Genomic DNA, 20,264 nt, shown 5'->3' with positions numbered 1-20,264 from the left:
GCCAGGCCTGCAGCAGCCTCAGAGCCGATTCCTCTCCAGGACCTGGTGAACCAGCTCTCGAAAGCTCGCGAGATGTTGGGGAAACAGATTGAAGAGAAGCTGGCTCCAGTCTCTCTCATGCTGCAGAAGCATGAGCAGCAGCTGGGAGACCTGGAGAAGAGGACGGATGAGGTGGAGCACAGGATCACAGTGGTGGAAGCTGATGCCAGTTCATTCAAGGAAGAGATCCAAGCCCTGAAGACGCAGGTTCGTAATTTGCGTGACCAAGTGGATGATCTTGAAAACAGGGGCAAGAGAAAACACATTCGGATCATCGGTCTGCCTGAGGGTAAAGAAGGTGAGCGGCCTGCGGAATTTGTTGAAGATTGGCTTCCGAAATTCCTTGACTTGGAGACTGGCCTGAGAGGATTGAAGATAGAGAGGGCTCACTGGGTCGCAGCATGGAGGTCGGGTCTGGGTCAACGCCCTCGTCCTTTCCTGGTGCGGTTCCATCATTACCGGGATAAGGAGAGAGTGATGAAGGCTTCCAGACTCCAGGGGAAGGATCTAAAGGCCCTAATTTACGAGGGTCTAAGATCATGTTTTTTCATGACTTTTCAGCGGCGGTGATCCAGAAACAAAAATTGTATGATGGTGTCAAGAGAAGATTGAAGGAGCTTGGGATTCAGTACTCCCTGAGATATCCAGCAGTGCTTTGGATCACCTTAGATGGATCCATGCATCTCCTTGACACATCGGAGAAGGCAAGAGACTTTGTGGACAAACTAACCTAATTTAAATAATTGTAGTATGTATAAATATTGTTGCTTGGGTATGTGTTTATCATTCTGTAAAAGAAATGGAGGAAATCCAGTTGGAGCTTTGTTTTTCCCCTTTTTTTCTTCTATTGATCATAATTTGGTTCAAACTATGTCTGGCAGTGATTAAGATGTACATTTTAAATTTCTAAGTTAGGACATACCAAAGGATGGGTGGGGTATTTATTCCCCTTTTTGTTATAAAATAATGTTTTTTTATTCATATTGATATTCTATGGGGTGTTTATTCTTTTTAGCTAGTGCTTGCGATGCGGCTCTAGCTGGGAGAAGTGAAGATGGTTGAGATGGTTAAATGCCTATTTATGGGCAGTTCGGATGGGTAGTTGTACACTCCGGGCAGGGGATGAGTTCCCCTACTCAGCGCTATTGGCGCTTTATATGTTGGTTTGTTTTCTGGTTTTTGTTGTTTTTTATTTTTAATGATTTTGTATGTTTGTTAAATGTAGTGGTTTTAATTTATGTAGTTTTTATATTTGGTGGATCATGCGACACTAAGGCTCAGCAATTTGTGGTTCAGGTTCCTCCTCTCTGGAATTTAAATGTAATTACAGAAGATTATGGCTAATGATTTGATGAAATGGTGTACCTGGAATATCAAGGGAAGTCACTCACCAATTAAGAGGAAGAAGGTACTCTTGAGTCTTAGAAAGGAGAAGGTGGATATTGCTTTGTTACAGGAGACACATTTGGATGACAAGGAGCATCTGAAATTAAAGCAGAATGGCTTTGACCGAGTTTATTTTTCATAATTTAATACCAGAAGTAGGGGAGTGGCTATATTGGCTAGGAAAAATATATCATTTAAATTGTTGGAATGTGTTGAAGACATATACGGGAGGTTTATAATTCTTAAAGCCTTGATAAATGGGGAAGAATATGGCATTTTAAATGTTTCTTGTCCCCCAGCTCATCCTCTTAAATTCTTGGTAGATGCCTTTTCTAAACTGATAAGTCTCAAGTCTCGGCACATCATTATAGGGGGAGATTATAACTGCCTCATGGACCCCACAGTAGACAGGTTGCCTAAAGGTCCCTCTACCCTCTGCACAAAATAAACAGTTATTGGGTTTATGTGGGGAATTAGGTTGGTGGATGTCTGGAGGTGTCTCCACCCTACATGTCGAGATTTCACGTTTTTCTCCAATCCACACAGATGTTACACGAGGATTGATTTTTTTCTGACCCCTGCGGTAACCCTGGATCTGGTGGCATCCTGCACAATTGGTAATATTGCCATCTCTGATCATGCTCCAGTGTACCTCATGGTTAAAATTAAGGATGTTACAGTGGATTCAAGGTACTGGCGAATGGACCCCTTTATTCTCATGGACAGCAATTTTGTGGAGTATTTCTCTCGGCAATTTCGGGCATTCCTAGACATCAACATAGACTCTGTTGATAGCTCATCTGTTCTCTGGGAAACTGCCAAAGCTTATGCCAGAGGGTTAGTTATTTCATATTCCACAAGTAGGAAGTGGCAGAAGGGTGAGCAGCAACGTCTCTTTGAAGCACGGTTGAAAGCAGCCGAGAAGGCCTAATTTGACAGACCTTCGTTGGTCAAACTACAGAGGATTACGGCACTGCAGTCTGCACTAAATTCCGTGCTCACGCAGATGGCAAAGAAGGATCTGGCTTTTGCAAAGCAAAGGTTATATGAGCATGATGACAAGCCAAGCAAATATTTAGCATACCTTGCCAGAAAGAGGAGTGCCCCACAAACCATTACAGCGATTAGGGAGGGGTCTGGGAACCTAACATGTGATTCTAAAAAGATTAATGTGGCGTTCCAGAGATTCTACTCTAAGTTATATCAGTCTGAGAATTGTGAGGAGGGGCAGGCCAAAATGGAATCCTTTTTTAGAGATCTGAAGCTCCCGGGTGTGACTCCCGAACAACAGTCCTTTCTCAATGCCCCATTATCAGAGCAAGAAGTGCAGGAAGCTGTGAGGCAGCTTCAGAGTGGAAAGGCGCCCGGTCCTGACGGATTTCCCAGTGAATTCTATAAGGAATTTATAAGTATACTGTCAGGCCCGATGCTGAATATGTTTAATGATTCATACAGTCATGTTTGTCCCCCACCATCTCTGAGAGAGGCCAATATTTCACTTATTCTTAAAAAAGGGAAGGATCCGGAAGACTGTGCTTCATACAGGCCCATCTCGCTCTTAAATGTGGACTTTAAGATCTTCTTTAAGGCTCTTGCGTTAAGGCTGGAGACTGTGTTACCCTCTATTATTAAAGAGGATCAGACGGGCTTCATAAAGGGTCGCAGATCCTCCAATAATGTTAGGAGGCTGCTTAACGTAATTCAAGCATGCCAACAGCAGTCAATACAGGGATTGGTGATTTCTTTAGATGCAGAGAAGGCATTTGACCGAGTTGAGTGGCCATACCTTTTCTATACTCTAGACCGGTTTGGTCTGGGCGAAGTTCTCATAAGATGGGTAAAGGTTCTCTACAGTGTACCTCTCGCTGCGGTCATTACCAACAAGGTACGATCAAGCAATTTTAATATTTCTAGGGGAAGCCAGCAGGGCTGTCTCCTTTCACCATTCCTTTTTATGTTGGTGATTGAACCGTCGGCAGAGGCCATTCGTGGGGATCTCAATATATCAGCTCCAGAAGTGGGGTCAAAATTACATAAGATCTCGCTGTATGCAGATGATGTTCTAATTTTCTTGACAAATCCAGCAGTCTCAGTGCCTTGCCTGATGCAATGCATTCACGCGTTTGGCGCTTTTTCAGAGTATAAGATTAATTTTGCTAAATCAGAGGCTATGCCTGTGGGGGGTTTTACGAAAGAGTTGGCTCATGAGAGTGACTATAGATTCCCATTTAAGTGGTCACAGGGGGGTTTTGTGTATTTGGGCATATTCATTACTCCAGTTCTGGATTGGCTGTTCAAAGCCAATTTTACTCAATTATTTGAAAAAATTAAACAAGATCTCCAAAGATGGGAGGCACTTCCAGTCTCATGGTTGGGTCGGATAGCGCTTATTAAGATGAATATTCTCCCTCGTTTGCTATACCCGATACGGATGCTCCCCCTGATTTTCAGGAAACAAACACTCAGGAGATTGAATCGTTGGTTCAGTTCCTTTATCTGGCACCGTAAACGGCCCCTCATTAAATTAGCCAAACTGCAGTTGCCTCACAGATTGGGAGGAGTAGACCTTCCGGACATTAAAAATTACCAATTAACATCGCTTTTGACCTATGTAAGTGATTGGGTTTGTGGGGACCCTCTTTCAATATGGCTAGATATCGAAATCTCCCAGGCAAGGTGCCCCTGTACCAGTTTGCTGTTTTTGGACAAGGTGAGGACAGTTAGGGAATATTGCCGTAACCCAATAGTCATCAATACTGTTGAAGCATGGAGGGCAGTTCGGCAGAGGGAAGGTAATATTGGCAAAACATCTTTGTTTACACCTTTAGTGGGCATGCCGAGTTTTCAACCAGGTATGATAGATTCAGGATTTAAACGTTGGGCAGCTAGGGATATATCTTGCCTGGGTAATTTATTTGTAATGATGTCCTTTGATCAGTTAGTACAGAAGTACGAGTTACCTAATAGAGACCTCCTTTCGTTTTTTTCAAGTTAGGGATTTTATTCAAAAAAGGACCACACTTTTGACTGATCCCTACAAATCTGACATAGAAAGAGGGGTACTAAGGGCTAAGAGTACACTCTCTGTCAGTACTCTATATCACCAATTAGGGGGTGCCACCTCAGATGAGTCTGCTGGACTCTGCAAGATGTGGGAAAGAGAGCTGGGTGTTGAAGTTTCTTCAGAGGCATGGGAGGATATTTGGGAGAATGCACGGAAGATATCAATTTGCAATAGGACCCATGCTTTACAGTTGAAGATTCTCCACAGGGTCCACTTAGTCCCAGACCATTTGTCAAAATTTAAACCGGGGTATCTTCAGCATATCCCAAGTGCAAGGTCTGTACAGGTACTCTTACCCATTGTCTTTGGTCTTGTGACAGGCTTCAAATATATTGGAGTGCTGTGGTGGGTGCAATGGAGAGGATTTTAGGTGTAGGGGTGGAGAAGGACCCTATTTCTCTCGTTTTGGGCCTACCCATTGTATTTCCTGCAGATTTGCATAAGGCAAAACTTTTCAATATTCTTACATTCTGTGCAAGGAAGAATATCTTGCTAGGTTGGATATCAGAAAACCCCCCAGGCCTGTCGGGTTTGCAGAAGATTGTTATGCAGCATATTCCCCTGGATTTTCTCACAAATATATTATATAAAAATGATATTTTTTGTGTGACATTTTTGATTCTGAGGCTAGGGTCCTGAATCTAACTTAGAAAGCTGTCGCAGAATTGGACCAAGTAAGCATAGATTTATGAAAAGGAAAATCATGCTTGACAACTCTACTGGAATAGTTTAAGGCTGTTACTCATGGAGTTGATGAGGGGGAGCCAGTGGACGTAATTTATTTGAACTTCCAGAAAGTTTTTGACAAAGTTGCACATAAGAGGTTAGCATATAAAATTAAAGCATATGGGATTGGGAGTAGTGTATTGAGATGGATAAAAATCTGGTGGCAAACAAAGAGTAGATTAAATTGGTCTTTTTCTGAATAGCAGACAATGACTCGTGTGGTACTGAAGGCATCAATGCTTGGACCACAGCTTTCACAACGTGTGTTCATGATTTAGATGAGAGATCTAAATGTAATATTTCCACATTTGCAGATAACACAAAGCTGGATGGAAGGGTGAACTGTGAGCAGAATGCAGAGAAGCTTGAGTGTGATTTAGATAAACTGAGTGTGACCTCAAATGCAAGGTAGATGCAGTATAATGTAGATAAATGAGGAGTTATCCACTTGGGTGGCAAAAGTAGGAAGGCAGGCGGCTATAAGTTGAAGAGGGCAATGTGCATTGAGACCTGGGTTCTCACCAGTTTCTGAAGGTTAGCATTGTCAAGAAGGCAAATGGCATGAGAAGATTTGACTACACTTCTATCTTGTTGCAGTTGTATAGGATATTGTTAAGACTGCATCTGAAACATTTTGTGCAATTTCGGTCTGAAGAAGGATGTTATTGTTATTGAGGGAATGCAGTGAAGGTTTACCAGACTGAACTCAGGGATGGGAAACTGACAAATGTGGACAGGTTGAATTGGTTATGATTATAATTGCTGGAATTCAGAAGACTGGGTGGGGACCTGCAACCATCACCTGCAAGTTCTCCAAGCCTTCACCATCCTGAGAACTCCATCAATAAACACATCGACTTCGATCCCATCTACCTTCCCTTGAAAAAAAGAACCAGAAATGACATCACCCACCTTAAGAAACCAAGACCTATAAACAGAGAGGTGGGACATACCACCAGCGCTTCACCGGAGACTCTAACTGATGATGTTACCTTGTCATGGTGATGAAATGCCTGAAAACAAATCTTCTAGCTCAGCAAGCTAAATTACATATTTATCAACCTGAGCTACAAATCTTCTCAAAAGTATTATAGTTCCCTCAGTGTTGCTGGGTCAAAAACCTAGACCACCATCTCTAACAGCATTGTGGATGTGCCTACACCAAATGGATTGCAGTGGTTCAAAAAGTCAGCTTACCACCAACTTCTTAAATGACAACTACTTGTGATAGGCAATAATTATTGGCCTAGCCAACGCGCCTCACATTCAGGAATGAACTAAAAAAAAATAGTGTCCTCAGCTTGACCATCTTAAGCTGCTTTCTAAGTGACAGTTCATCCAACCTTTCAGGATTGGTTAACAATTTTTCCACAACCCACGTAAGACAGTATGTTCTACAATTGTTTGGCATTTCCTGTGTAAGTTTTTTAAACAATGGTACCACATTTGCACTCCTCCAGTCCCTAGGTCCCTTAAATATGTCTAGAAGATTGGAAAATGACCCTCAGAGAATCTGCTATTTCCTCCCTGACCTCCTTCAACACCCTAGGAAACAATCCAACCGGCCGTGGTAACTTATCCACATGCTCTCTCCTTATGAATATTTAGCTAATCCATAGACTTTGTAGTATCCAGTGCCTTCAACTATTTATTGATATCATGTGGCTTGGATCAAGATTAGCCAAAGACTACCTTCATATGATGCCGGCGATTTCGAGAGGTGGCCAAGATGGATCAGACACTCGGCAGTTCTGGCTGAAGATGGTTGCAAATGTGTCAAAAGCTTCTTTTGCAGAGCCCCACTGTCATCAGCAATGGAGATGTTTGCAGAACTTCCTTCTTCAGTTCATTGTTTAATTGGATGTGTGTTGCCTCTAGTGGGTCAGTCAAGAACTGGACGTGCACTTTTTAAAATTGAAAGGTTGCTTTTTAGGGTAGAGAAGAGGAGAATATTTTGAACGCTGAGGGTTGTGCGACTTTGGAATGCTCTGCCTCTGAAGGTAGTGGAGGCAAGGTTGTGAAATAGTTTTAAGATGAAGTCAAGAGAACTCAAAACACAAACAGATCTGCTGTGATCTTATTGAATGCCTGAGCAGGCTCAAGAAGTCAAGTGGTCTACTTCTGCTCCTATTCATGTGCACATGACTATGTTTGTATTTGTGACTGGAAATGACAGGACTGCAGAACTTTGATCCAGCTGTTTGCAAAGCTATGTCTTAGGCATGTCATTTTCACTATTTAGTATGAATGTGGTGCTGTGCTATAGCATCTGCAAGATGACATCTCATTTTTAGGTATGCCGGGTGCTGCTTCTTGCATGCTGTTCTAAATTCTTCATTGAATCAGAGTTGATTCCTTGGCTTGATGGGGTTGATAATGGGGATATACTGAACATGAGGTTCCAGATTATGATAGGATACAATTCTGCTGCTGCTAATGGCCAAGAGTCCCTCATGAGCATTCATTTTGGGCTCCCAGATCTGTTCTTAACCCATTCAGCACAATGTTAGTGTCCCATGTGATAGAGCGTATCCATTATATGAAGACATGATATGAACTCCAAGAGGATTATGCAGTGTTGATTCCCACCAATATTGTCATAGACAGATGGTTTAGTAGATTGTTGAAATCGAGGTTGCCCAGATTTTCCCTCTTGTTAGATATTTCATGACCCACCGCTTACCCAACCTGACAGAAATATTTTTCAGCAGGTAGCCAGCTCAATACATAGTAGTGCTGCCAATCCACACCTGATGATGGGCATGGTAGACTCCCACCCAAAGGACATCCTGTGTCTTTCTACCCTCAGTGCTTCTTCCATGGTGATGTTCAACACAGATCTTTCAACAGAGGGACAGCTGTATATTCCTGATGAAGGGCTTTTGCCCAAAATGTCGATTTCGAAGCTCCTTGGATGCTGCCTGAACTGCTGTGCTCTTCCAGCACCACTAATCCAGAATCTGGTTTCCAGCATCTGCAGTCATTTTTTACCTGGACTGGTAATCAGCCAGAGGTTTTCTTACCTCATGTTTGTTCGGATTTCATAACTCCACATGGGGTCTATAATTAATATGAGCATTTTCAAGATCAGTTCACTATAGGAATGAAGTGTCATCTTTCGTGGATCTGACCAAGAATGACCTTGCTGTGCTGTGTTGATGGAGAGCTTATGCTCGAAACGTCGACTCTCCTGCTCCTTGAAGGCTGTCTGACTGGCTGTGCTTTCCTAGCACCGCAATTTTTGACTGTGTTCAGAAACTTGGAATTTCCAGGAAAACTGATATTTTCACAACTTATCACAAACTGTGAATTTAAAGTGCAGGATGATAATCTGGCTCATTGAACATCAAAACAACAGAATACCTGTGATACTAAAAAGTTAAATCTACAGGAATGTTTTGTCCTTTTTGAATTGGTACTAAACTATAATTCAATAAGCAGGTGTTTGACCTACAGCAACTGCGTGGGTGACTGAATTCTTATCTCCACTTGGCTGCTTGTGTTTTGAATATTTATTTATTGTGAGGTCATAGTGCAGAGACTCAATTCATCCCATTAATCAGACTACAGAGCATATGGGAGATATGTAGGCAGCATATTGAAATTATTTTATCCTACTCTTTCATCATGCAGATGTGTTTAATCCTTGTCTTGTGAGTAACATTTTCTCACTTGTATTAAAATCTTTGGGCTAATTTTTCCATGCTCTGGCAAATAGCACTTTCTGTTTGTTTGTATGAGAATCCATCACTGCATTGATACTGACAACAATGAAAGCTAGTGAATTGTTAATTATTCACAGAAACTAATTAACATTTTTAAATGTGGTGATTTTAGAATGAGCCATTAAAGAATACAGTACCATCAAAATAAATTATCAGTCTGGGTAAAGTTAAAATTCACATATGCTGCATAGGTTCAGTGTGTTTGATCACAATCTTAAAAAAGACCAAAGGCGTAATTTCTTTCCTGAAGAATGGCTTATGCCCGAAACGTCGATTCGCCTGCTCCTTGGATGCTGCCTGAACTGCTTGAGCTCTGATCTCCAGTATCTGCAGTCCTCACTTTCTCCTAGTAATTTCTTTCATGTAGAGGATGGTGGAGGCAAGTACAATTACAACATTTAAAAGGCATCTAGATGGGTATATGAATAGGAAGGGTTTAGAGGGATATGGGTCAGATTGGGATGACTGGTAGGCATGGACAAGTTGGACCATAGGGTCTGTTTCTGTGTTGTATGACTCCATGACCATGCTGGGACAGGACGTAATTCAGGGATTGTGGCTGGAACATTGGCTAGAATTCAGTGAGTATTATTATGTCAGGCTGTGCCGTAACTAATCTATGGGATAGCTCTTCCAATTTTGGCGCAGGTCCCAACGTTTTAATGAGGAATTTGCAGAGTTGACTGTGTTGTTGCCTTTTCCAGTGCCTAGATTCTACCATCCATTAGTTTCATGATCATCATCATTACTGAGACTAGAGGTTCACACCAGATTTATTCATGAATTGAATTGTCCAGCAGCTAAGTGGGGCATTAGTCTAAATCTGTGGATCACTAGAACATTACCTGTTCCTGTAAATTGAAAAATATTGTAAAGGACCTTAAAGAAAAGCATGGAGCTTGGAAATAGGAACAGGGTAGTTCACGTATCCTCTCAAATATGTTCTGTTATTTAATAAAGTTGTAGCTGATCTATATTAATTGGAAGGTTCGTTAACAAACTAGCTGAAATGAATATTGATTTCAAATAATTTTGTGATTTGTTCATATATTGGTTTGATTGACAGCATTTTGCATTGAAGAATTATTTAAATTATGTTTGTTCTCATTACTTTTTGGATGAATTTAATTAGCTGCCCTTTTCAAAGCTTTTGCAAAACAGGCTACCCATCACCTTTGAAGTGAATTTGCCTGAAACTTCTGAAGAGTGCGAAGTAACAGATATTTTTGATGTGAAGCAATGAAAAAAATAACTACCCATAAAACTTAATTAAAATTTAGCTTGACTTAGAAGTTGTGAATTATTCATTATTTTCTATTACAAAAGGAGTCAGCTAAGTTTAAACACGATTGTAATGTTGTTCACGTTGCTGCTACCAGTCACATGTTCAGTTGCTGCTTCATAGAATTGTATGGTGTTCAAGCCCAGGGCAACACTAAAGTGAGAATGTTTTAACGAGAAGGTGGATCCTGCTAAATGTGTGATTAAAATCACTATTTCAAGTTCCAATAAAGATGAGGATAGAAACAAAGTTAATATTTCAAATCAAAGATTTCTTTTCTTTGGAACTCCACATTCTATTTCGTCCTGTCACAACCTGTCCCTGGTTGAGATTCCCCATCTTGTTACTTGTCCAATGGGACACCCCAAGTTGTTAAGCTCCCAGGTAAAAAGTGATGCACTGGTTCCTCTTCATTATTTATCTGCTGCTTCGTTTGGTCAGAACAAGGTGAATTTACAAAAGCTACCTCCTTTGTGTATATCTTTCTCCAAAACCAAAGGAAGTTAGGTTTTAAAATGAGTCAATTTAACCAGGCTTTCTTGAGTCAGTAAAAGGTTGAGTTTATTAGTTCCTAAATGCAGGAAGTAAAAACAGAACACACATACACATAGATTAGGAATAGAAATTAGAGGTGAATCCTAAAGAAGATAAAGGCTTTTTAAAAAGATATATTGAACCCAGATCCGCAGAATATTAGCTGAATTCCTAGATTAACAGTCTAGTGATAATACCACTAGGCCATTGGCTCCCTCTTTTCAAAGTTTACGAATGAGACAACACACTCATACATCAGGCCACTCCAGGGTTGAGTTGACCAGAGTCTAATCCCTGTTTTTGTATATCCCTAAAAGGTTAAAACAAAAACATGTGCAGGAGATGGCTTCCTGCTGAAAAGGCATTGGGTAGGTGTGACATTCTAGAATTCCTATCCAGACAGCCAAAGAATTTATGTCCACAGCCATCTTTTGGCTTTATCTCCTTGTTTCAAAAAAAATGTTGCAATTAAGAGTTCAATATGTCCAGACATGATTCAGAAAAATTAAGGTAGACAGAATTTTCTTATAAACTAATTTGACTGTTTTATGTAGGCTCTTCACCACGTAGATATTATGGATTCTGTTCTAATTCCATGTTTATTAATTAATGTACAATTGACATAACTTCAACAATTCTTTAAAAGTGTTTTCTTTATTTTCTAGGATGTGGAAATAGCTCATTGAGTTATGAAATGTTCATGAGCGGTTATAAATCAATCACAAATATTGATTTCTCAGCAATATGTATTGAAAAAATGGCTTCCAAATATGCCACCTGCTCAGGCATGGAATGGAAGGTTATGGATGCTAAGGCACTTCAGTTTGAAGATGAAAGCTTCGATGTAGTATTGGAGAAAGGTACCCTTGATGCAATGATGGTGGATGAAAAGGATCCTTGGAATGTATCACAGGAAACCACAGAAACTATAAACCAAGTTTTGAAAGAGGTAAGACTGATCATATTGAAAAGACTGTTTCAAAGAATGTGTCTTTCATTGATGATATTCACTTACTTTCATGCATTGTGAGTTTACAATACAATAGATAGACTTTATCAGATATAGAACTTGTGTACTAACATGATCGAAACTGCTGAGGATTGCTTTGTGTTAAAACTCAAATTGATTTAACATATAACCCTTAAAATACTAGAAACTATGTTTGCAAGTTGATTTTAACCACTACAATACCTTGGGGTAAAATTTCTACAAGTCTCCTCGTGGTAGTAGATTGGAACAAATTTCAGAGAAACATCATAAAATCCTTTTCTCTAGGCTTTTCAGTAGTCCTCTGCCTAGATTATTGCAGAATAAGCATAGTCCTTTGAGGTGAAAACAGAATATACTGGAGAAAATCAGGAGCTCTGGCAGTATTTGTGGAGAGAGATAGTTAAGGCCAATGTTGATTCATATTGGATGCAAAATGTAAGTCTGTTTCTCTCTCTACAGATTGCTCCTGCAGAGAGGGCATTGAGTAGTCAGACTGTCCATTATCTCTACTTTTTTAGCTTTTCTTTTGAGGTTTCCCTGAATCTTTATGCATGTAACATTCTAGAATTCCTCCCTAGTCAGCCACTGAATTTACAAGCTCCAGCATCCACATACTTTGCTTATGTTAAAGTCCTCTGAAAATTATGTTTCATTGTGCTTAAGATACAGATATTTATCTTAATTTCAGCCAGACTTTTTGCCTGTTGTCATTTTTAACCGAGTGTGTACTTTCCACATCCCGACACACACTATGATGATGATGTGAGGGAGCAGAATTCAATCTCTAATTTCAGAAAGTATGCAGCAAAAATACTGTTTAATTTTAATTGCATGTTTGCAATTGCATGAGTAGGATTTGCTTTTAGGACCAGATACAAAGTGTCTTTCACGTGTTCTACCGCCTCCGTTGCTGAAAAACTTGTGTCGGGTCCATAGAGAATTAGGAATCTATTCATTTCATGTTCTACACTGCAGCAGGTTAAAAGATGAAGTCTGCAAAACCACTGTTAACTGAAAAAAGTGTTTCTTTGGGATTTCCCTCCCAAGGTATTTCACTTGTTCATTCCGTTGTAGCTGTTTCTAATTTTTCATTTGTTGCAAGAAGAATTTCTGATTTTTCTAAAGCACCATTAACTGCATATTGTATTGTCTCTCCCTGCTTGCGAAGTTCTTTGCTCATCTATCAGATATTTCAGTTGCTTTCTATATCATTTTACAGAAACCATGTGGACAATTCCTGTGTAACCTATTGCTGCTGTCTGAATGTTCCATGCTTCTAAGTTCAGAGTTGATTAAACTGCTGTTGAACCTCCAGCTTTTAAGTGATATACTTTCATGGTTAGGGGTTTTAATTCCTTTTTTACAAGCTTCCAATGATCACCATCACTCTTAGCTCTGCAACAAGAACTTCTCGACTCTCTGTTCAACCTTCAGGACCTTCCCTAGTGACTTCTCATTACTTAGAATGCTCTTCAGAATCAAAGTCAGAGAATGGAGGCAAATGGTGGTTTGAGGAGTTTAACTGTAAGATGTTTAGAGTCTCAAAGTGGCAATTCCAGAAAACTCTAAATCATAATTGAGTTCTGGTTCTGAATTTGACTGCAAAATAAGATCAAAAGAACTAGGAGCACAAGTCCCTCAAGCCTGCTTCACCACTTAATAGAATCATAGCTGATCTCAACTTGTTCTCAAGTGCACTTTCCTGCCCAGTTTCCATAACCCTTTAACCCACTACTAATGAAACATCTATGTCCTTTTCAAATTTAAATTTATTTCTTATTTTTGTGGGATTCAAGTTCTATCGGATGAGACCAAAGTTAAAGATTAAAAAGCATTTTATTACTGGGTAGTAGAAATGTAAACTAAATTCTTATCAAAGATAATTCATGGTATATCCTTTTTAAATGAGGCCTGATTTGATGTTTTGACAGTTATGCAGAAGTTGGACTGGGAGTTACACATAGCACTGTTACATATAGTTACATATAGTTCTGGTTGTGCTGAAACAACAGTATTATTGGGCTAAATTTTCACAGAGGCAGGGACACTTTGAGAACCTTTGAAAATGAAAGCCGTGACCCAATTCCAGGATTTCCACTCCCATTGGTCATAGAGAGAAGTCTGTCAATTGATCAATGATTTCTCTTGGATGCAAGTAGTTTAGCAGATTAGTTGATGCTTGGGCTCCCAGCCCCACCTCATTCTTGGCTGGACATGCACAGCATGGCACAAAGGGTAGAGGGGTCATAGGAGGGGTGTTGGGTGGGCTTTAGTTGGTGTGGAGAGGGCAAGGAGAAAGGTGAAGGAAAGAAGGTTGTTTACTGTTATATTACTTTCATTACAACTGGGATGAAGTCCCAGAGCACCAAGACAGAAGTGTTCAGCAGCCCATCTCTGCACTTGGCCACCCTATGTTCCTGTGTCAGAGCTCTTCTACAGGCAGTAGTCTAATTTTAGTTAAAAACCCCTGACTGAAATGAAAATCCCCCTCCCCCCACTTTGCAGACACTTTCTCCTGAAGCTGAGCCGATAGGCTGAGTGAGAAATTTTCTGCTACCTGCTTCCAGGGTGAAAATGCAACACACAAGCTATGAACAAGAACAAATTAACAATTTTGGCCAGAGAGAATCTCACAGGTTTTTTTTGTGAAATCATGGGAACCAGTGGTACCATTGAAGCTCTAAATATAACATGTTTTTAATGTCACATCACTGTCTGCCAAATAAGGGGCTGTGTGAACTAAATTACCTTGTTTCTTTCATTCTGCACTTTATTTTCTTGTTCATTGGTTCATTCATTGTAGGTAGCTGGGAATTAAAGTTGTATGTTTTATTAGATTGCAAACTGATTTCATTGACTGGAAATGACATCCCTTATGTTTGTTGTTAAAGCTTATATTTTTTAAAAATCCACTTAAATCTATTTATTTAGGCTACTAAGACTGTAAAGCCTGTACCTTATTGATAAGACTTTTTAAAAGCAGATTAATTTCCTTTATGGTTTACTGGGCAAATTCAGCACCCACTTTGTACTTGCAATCAAAGAATGATTACAGCATAGAAAGATCCCTTTCATTGTATTGAGCCTGAGCTCTTGATAGAACAATATAACTATGTTGATCCCCCATTGTTTACCCATATTCCTACAATTTTTTTCCTTTCAGGTTTTTATTCAATTCTCTCTGAAAAGGCACTGTGAAATAAGTTCCTTCATATTTACTTTTTTAGTTGTACTGTTGCAGTGTTTTGAAAAGTGCAATGCACATTTTGTTCAGTTGAAGATACCATATGGAGTTGTACCATTAGAGGGAGTTTGCAAGCAAAGCAGAGTTTAAATAAGCTGTTTAATATAAGATGCCATGTTGCTTATGATTGAACATGTCTTTGAACCACCTTTTTCAACCTGCCCCTTCAACAATTTTGCACATATACTCCCAGAGTCTCTCAGTTCCCAGGACCTATGAAATTGTACCCTTTATTTCGCCTCTCCTTAATTTTTTTTAACAAAATGTATCACTGTGCATTGAGAATCATAGGATTATATTTCTCTGTATTAAATCTCTTCTGCCACATACCAGCCCATCCCACCAGCCAATTTCTATCATTTTGAAGTCTGTCACTACCCCGTCACACTTCACTATACTCTAAGATTTACATCATCGGCAGATTTTGAAATTGTGCCATGACACATTAAGTCTAAATCAATACTTTAATATTAGGAAAATCATTGGTCCCAGTACGCTGGGAAACATCTCTATTTCCTGTCACTCAGCCAACTATGAATCTATTATAACCTGTGTGTCTTCTATTCTGTAGGCATTCATTTTGCTGACAAACTTATTATGTGGCATATTATCAAATGTCTTTTGGAAGTTCTTACGGACCACATCAACCATATTATCTTCATTAATCTTCTCCATTCCCTCATCAAAAATGTCAATCAAGTTTGTTGAACAACATTTGCATTTTACAAATCTGAATTTACTTTCCATAATGAGTCCACACTTGGCTGTTATTTTTGTCCTGGACAACCATTTCTACAAGCTGTTACCAATGAGTTTTAAAGTTTTGACCTTAATAGCAAGATGATTTGAGTACAAGAACAAGGATGCCTTGCTGCAATTATACAGGGTGTTGGTGAGGCCCCACAAGGAATATTGTGTGCAGTTTTGGTTTCCTTATCTGAGGAAGGATGTTCTTGGTATATAGGGAGTGCAGTAAAGGTTTAGCAAAATGACTCCTAGTTTGACAGGACTGATGTATAACAAGAGCCTGAGTTGGTTAGGATTTTAATGATTGGAGTTTAGAAGAATGAGAGGAATCTGATCGAAACTTATAAAATTCTAACAGACTAGACAGGCGGGATTGTGGGGGATTGCAGAAACAGGGATCATAGTTTAAGGATAAGGGGTAACCATTTAGGACAGATGAGGAGAAATTTGTGCACACAGGAAGTGGTGAGATTGTAGAATTCACTACCACAGAAAACATTGTGTATTCAAGGAGGAGGTAAATATAGCTTTTGTGGCTGAAGGGATTCAGGGATATCGGGTAGGGTGTGGGGTGGGATTAGAGTATTGAACTCAATGATCAGCCATGATCATATTGAATGGTGGAGCAGGCTTCAGGAGTTAAATGGCCCACTCTTATATTTCTGTCACTGCTCTGTATTTGTGTAATGAGAAATATTTGATCCACAATCTATGGTATTAATAGAAGAATCCTGTGAATACTCCTTCCATGGCCAGCAAGTCTGAGCATGGGACTTGAACACAAGCTTTCTTGGTGAGAGACAGGAGTGCTACTCTCTGAGCCTCTTGGCTCACTGACATTTGGTGCCTTACATGATCAAATAGCTCGACATTACTCATTATCCAAGTGTGTACATGAAAAGTGGTAACTAGACTGATGTACAAAAATGTAATAGCTCATTCACAGCAAGCGCCTTCAGGAGAGAGGAGAAAAGCACTACACCATCCAAAAAAAAGTACCCTTTTGAAATGTTTTTATGCTGTAGCTGCATATCGAGTGATAGATTCTTAAATTTCCAGAACTGTTGAACCTCAATTAATGAGCCTAGATATATAGAAAGGCATTTTTTAATATTTAAAAATGTATCTAAAATTGTTTTATTTTCTGTCTTGTTTTTATCTGTGTGAATCTGTTGTGTCAAATCATTTTGATTGTCATGTGGTTTGATGCATTGATTCTTGGCTCTCATCCAAGTTAAGTCACACTTCGTTTATATTCTGACTAATATCAGACAATCTCAAACAGATCTGTCAGGGTCTCCCAGTGGCACTTGCAGATAAAAGCATCTACACCACGTACTTTAAGGGATGATGTCAGCAAATCCCTGCAGGGAGTGAGCATTTCATCTGCTATTCGCTTTGTTGGGGATGTGATAATTAGGCAGCATGTTATCTGTCAGCATAGACACATTAATATTCTGCACACATCCTCACTCTCTGCATGAGATTTCACCTCAAGAATCCCATTTATTTTCTAAACTCTATGAATCAAGTCTTTCCTAGGGAGAACAGCTATTGCTTTTAGATGTTTACTTTCTCTCATTCCACCCTTCCCATTAATACATGTAACAATATTTGGAACTGTTTCTAACAGTAAATTGTAAAAGATGGAAAATATGTCTCATTATTATAGCAAAATATATTGACAGTTTAGGTGAATCGGAAATTGTAAATAGTATCAGATTGTTTCAATTTCTCCACTGAGATTCAGACACAGCTTCAATAGATCAATAAAATATAGTGAGAGAGTTGGTGATGCAGTATGTTGGCACTGATTTTTCACCCATGGGATTTCAGCTTTAAACCAGCATAGGCAGAGAAAATCAATTGATCCAAAGAATTTTTTTAAAAGTATTTTTGAATATGGTCTAAGCTTATTTTTTGATAACCAAACTTGCATGTTTGGTGATTTGGAAGGATTATTGGAATTATTTGAATGTTAATGATTTAAAATTACTCTTTGATAAACAATCCTTTCAGCCTATCGTATTTTCATTTGGCTCTTTTTTTTTACTCTCAAATTGATGATCAGTTTGATGGTAAAGCAAAATAATTTGCAGAAAAATAACCGCCAAAGTAAACAAATTACTAATAAGCAGTGAAAAATGAATAAATACTTTAGTAAAGCTTTTGACAGGGTCCCGCGTGGCAGGCTAGTCATGAAGGTTAAGTCGCATGGGATCCAGGGAGAGCTAGCTAATTAGCTTCAAAATTGGCTCAATAGTAGGAAGCACAGAGTGATCGTTGAAGGTTGTTTCTCAGATTGGAGGCCTGTGACTAGTGGTGTGCCACAGGAGTCTGTGCTAGGACCTTGTTGTTTGTTATTTACATAAATGATTGGAATGTGAATGTACAAGGCATGGTTAATAAGTTTACGAATGATACAAAATTAGGAGGTATTGTTGATAGCGAGGAAGGTTATCAAAAATTACAGAGGGATCTTGATCAGGTGGGGAAAAGGGCTTAGGATTGGCAAATGTAATTTAATAGAGATAAAGGTAATGTGAGGTGTTGCATTTGGGAACATCAAACCAAAGTAGGATTTATACAGTAATTGATAAGGCTCTGAGGAATGTTGGGGAACAGAGGGACCTAGGAGTACAAGTACATAGTTCATTGAAAGTAGAGTACAGGTAGACAGAATGATGAAGAAGGCAATTAGCATGCTGGCCTTCATTGGTCGAGGCACTGAGTGTAGGAGTTGGGATGTCATGTTACAGTTGTATAAGTCATTGGTGAGGCTGCAATTGAGATATTGTGTACAGTTTTGGTCACCCTGTTTTAGGAAAGACATAGTTAACCGGGAAAGAGTGTAAAGAAGATTTACGAAGATGTTGCCAGGACTAATAGGCCTGAATTATAGGGGGAGGTTGGCCAGGATAGCATTTTATTCATTGGAGTGTAAGAGAATGAAGGGTGACCTTATAGAGGTTTATAAAATCACGAGGGGCATAGATAGGATTAATGCATATAGTCTTTTCCCCAGGATGGGGAATTGAAAATTAGAGGACATAGGTTTAGAGGTAAGAGGGGAAAGAATTAAGAAGGACCTGAGAGGTAAGTTCTTCGTGCAGAGAGTGGTGTATATATGGAATGGGTTGCCAGAGAAAATAGTTGACGCAGGTATAATAGCAACATTTAAAAAGCATTTGGATAGGTACAAGAGTGGGAAGGGTTTAGAGGATATGGATCAAATTGGGGCAGTTGGAACGAGTTGAGTGGACAGCATGGACCAGTTTGGGCCAAAAGGCCTGTTTCCATGCTGTATTACTTCATGACTCAATATTTTCTGTCTGAAAATTGTTTGTGTCTGTCATTAAGATTGTTTTGTGAATATTAGAAATATCAAAGTTAAAAATCACAACACATGGTTATAGTCCAAAAGGTTTATTTGGAAGCACTAGTTTTCAGAGTGCTGCTCCTTCATCAGGTGGTTGTGGAGTGTAAGATCATAAGAAACAGAATTCATAGCAAAAGATTACAGTACAGTAGTGCACCATGCCTCCGGGCATCCTTGCTTGCAGCATATGAGGTCAACAACGTTAGCCAAGTCACGCGAGTCCCTGCTGCATACATGGTGGGTGGTGTCCCCACAGGTAATGGTGGTATCCATGTTGACACTCTGATGCGTCTTGGAGTGAAGGCAAGAAGTGGAGGCATAGGAAAGCTCATGGACACATGCACGCATGCACACATATGAGTCTATGGGGTGAATTTATATTTGCAGAAACATTCTATTTTGCTCAAAAGATGCACAATCTGCAGGCAGTTAATGCAGATAGTCAATCAATGTAATGTTGTGTAAATTCCACTTTGGAACTAGAACCAGGCTGACTCAGGATTGGGATACAGACAGACTCTGACTTCACATCGTTAATGCATTGTCTGAGCAGAGTTTTCACCTTTTGTTATAAAACCTTAAGTTACCTTGAGAAGGTGGCTGAAAAGAAGTTTTGGGATTTACATATTAATAAACCAAAACCTGCAACCCATTCTCAAAGATGAAAGACTTAACAATCCAGGTTTGTTCAATATATCATTTCAGTTTCATGACATTGTAATCTTTTGCTATAAATTCTGTGTCTTATGATTTTATACTCTACAAGGAGCAGTGTACCAAGCTTGTGCTTTCAAATAAAACTATTGGGCCATAACCTAGTGTTATGTGATTTTCAACTTTGTCCACCCCAATCCAACACTGACTCCTCCACATCATAGAAATATCAATGCCTATTCAAAGAAAATCACAGTTTAATGTCATTTGGTCTGATTGATATGATCTTTTAAAACAGTCATTAGTTGCAAAATTTCAATTTACCAATTTCAGAATCTCTGACGAAGTGTAACAATCCACATCAAATTTCAGTGTAATGGTGAATTACACCTACTCCATGTCAGATTTAAGATACGAACAAAGAATAGATAAACTTCAGCGATTCAACTTAGAAAGAAGGTGCCTGGAAAGTGTCCTTATAAAGATATACAGA

General features: G+C 39.4%; 1 protein-coding gene across 1 annotated transcript in view; it reads left to right on the top strand.

Moving 5' to 3' along the window:
* ece2a (endothelin converting enzyme 2a) overlaps positions 1-20,264 on the top strand; it is a 282,345-nt gene that overhangs the window by 100,267 nt on the left and 161,814 nt on the right. The window contains exon 3 of the mRNA XM_072572305.1: positions 11,422-11,705. Coding sequence (XP_072428406.1) covers positions 11,422-11,705 — 284 coding nt within the window. The remainder of the gene's footprint in view (positions 1-11,421; positions 11,706-20,264) is intronic.

This window comes from Chiloscyllium punctatum, chromosome 6, assembly GCF_047496795.1.
Source record: "Chiloscyllium punctatum isolate Juve2018m chromosome 6, sChiPun1.3, whole genome shotgun sequence".
Classification (NCBI taxonomy): Eukaryota; Metazoa; Chordata; class Chondrichthyes; order Orectolobiformes; family Hemiscylliidae; genus Chiloscyllium; species Chiloscyllium punctatum.
This window is presented reverse-complemented; position numbering and strand designations above follow the sequence as displayed.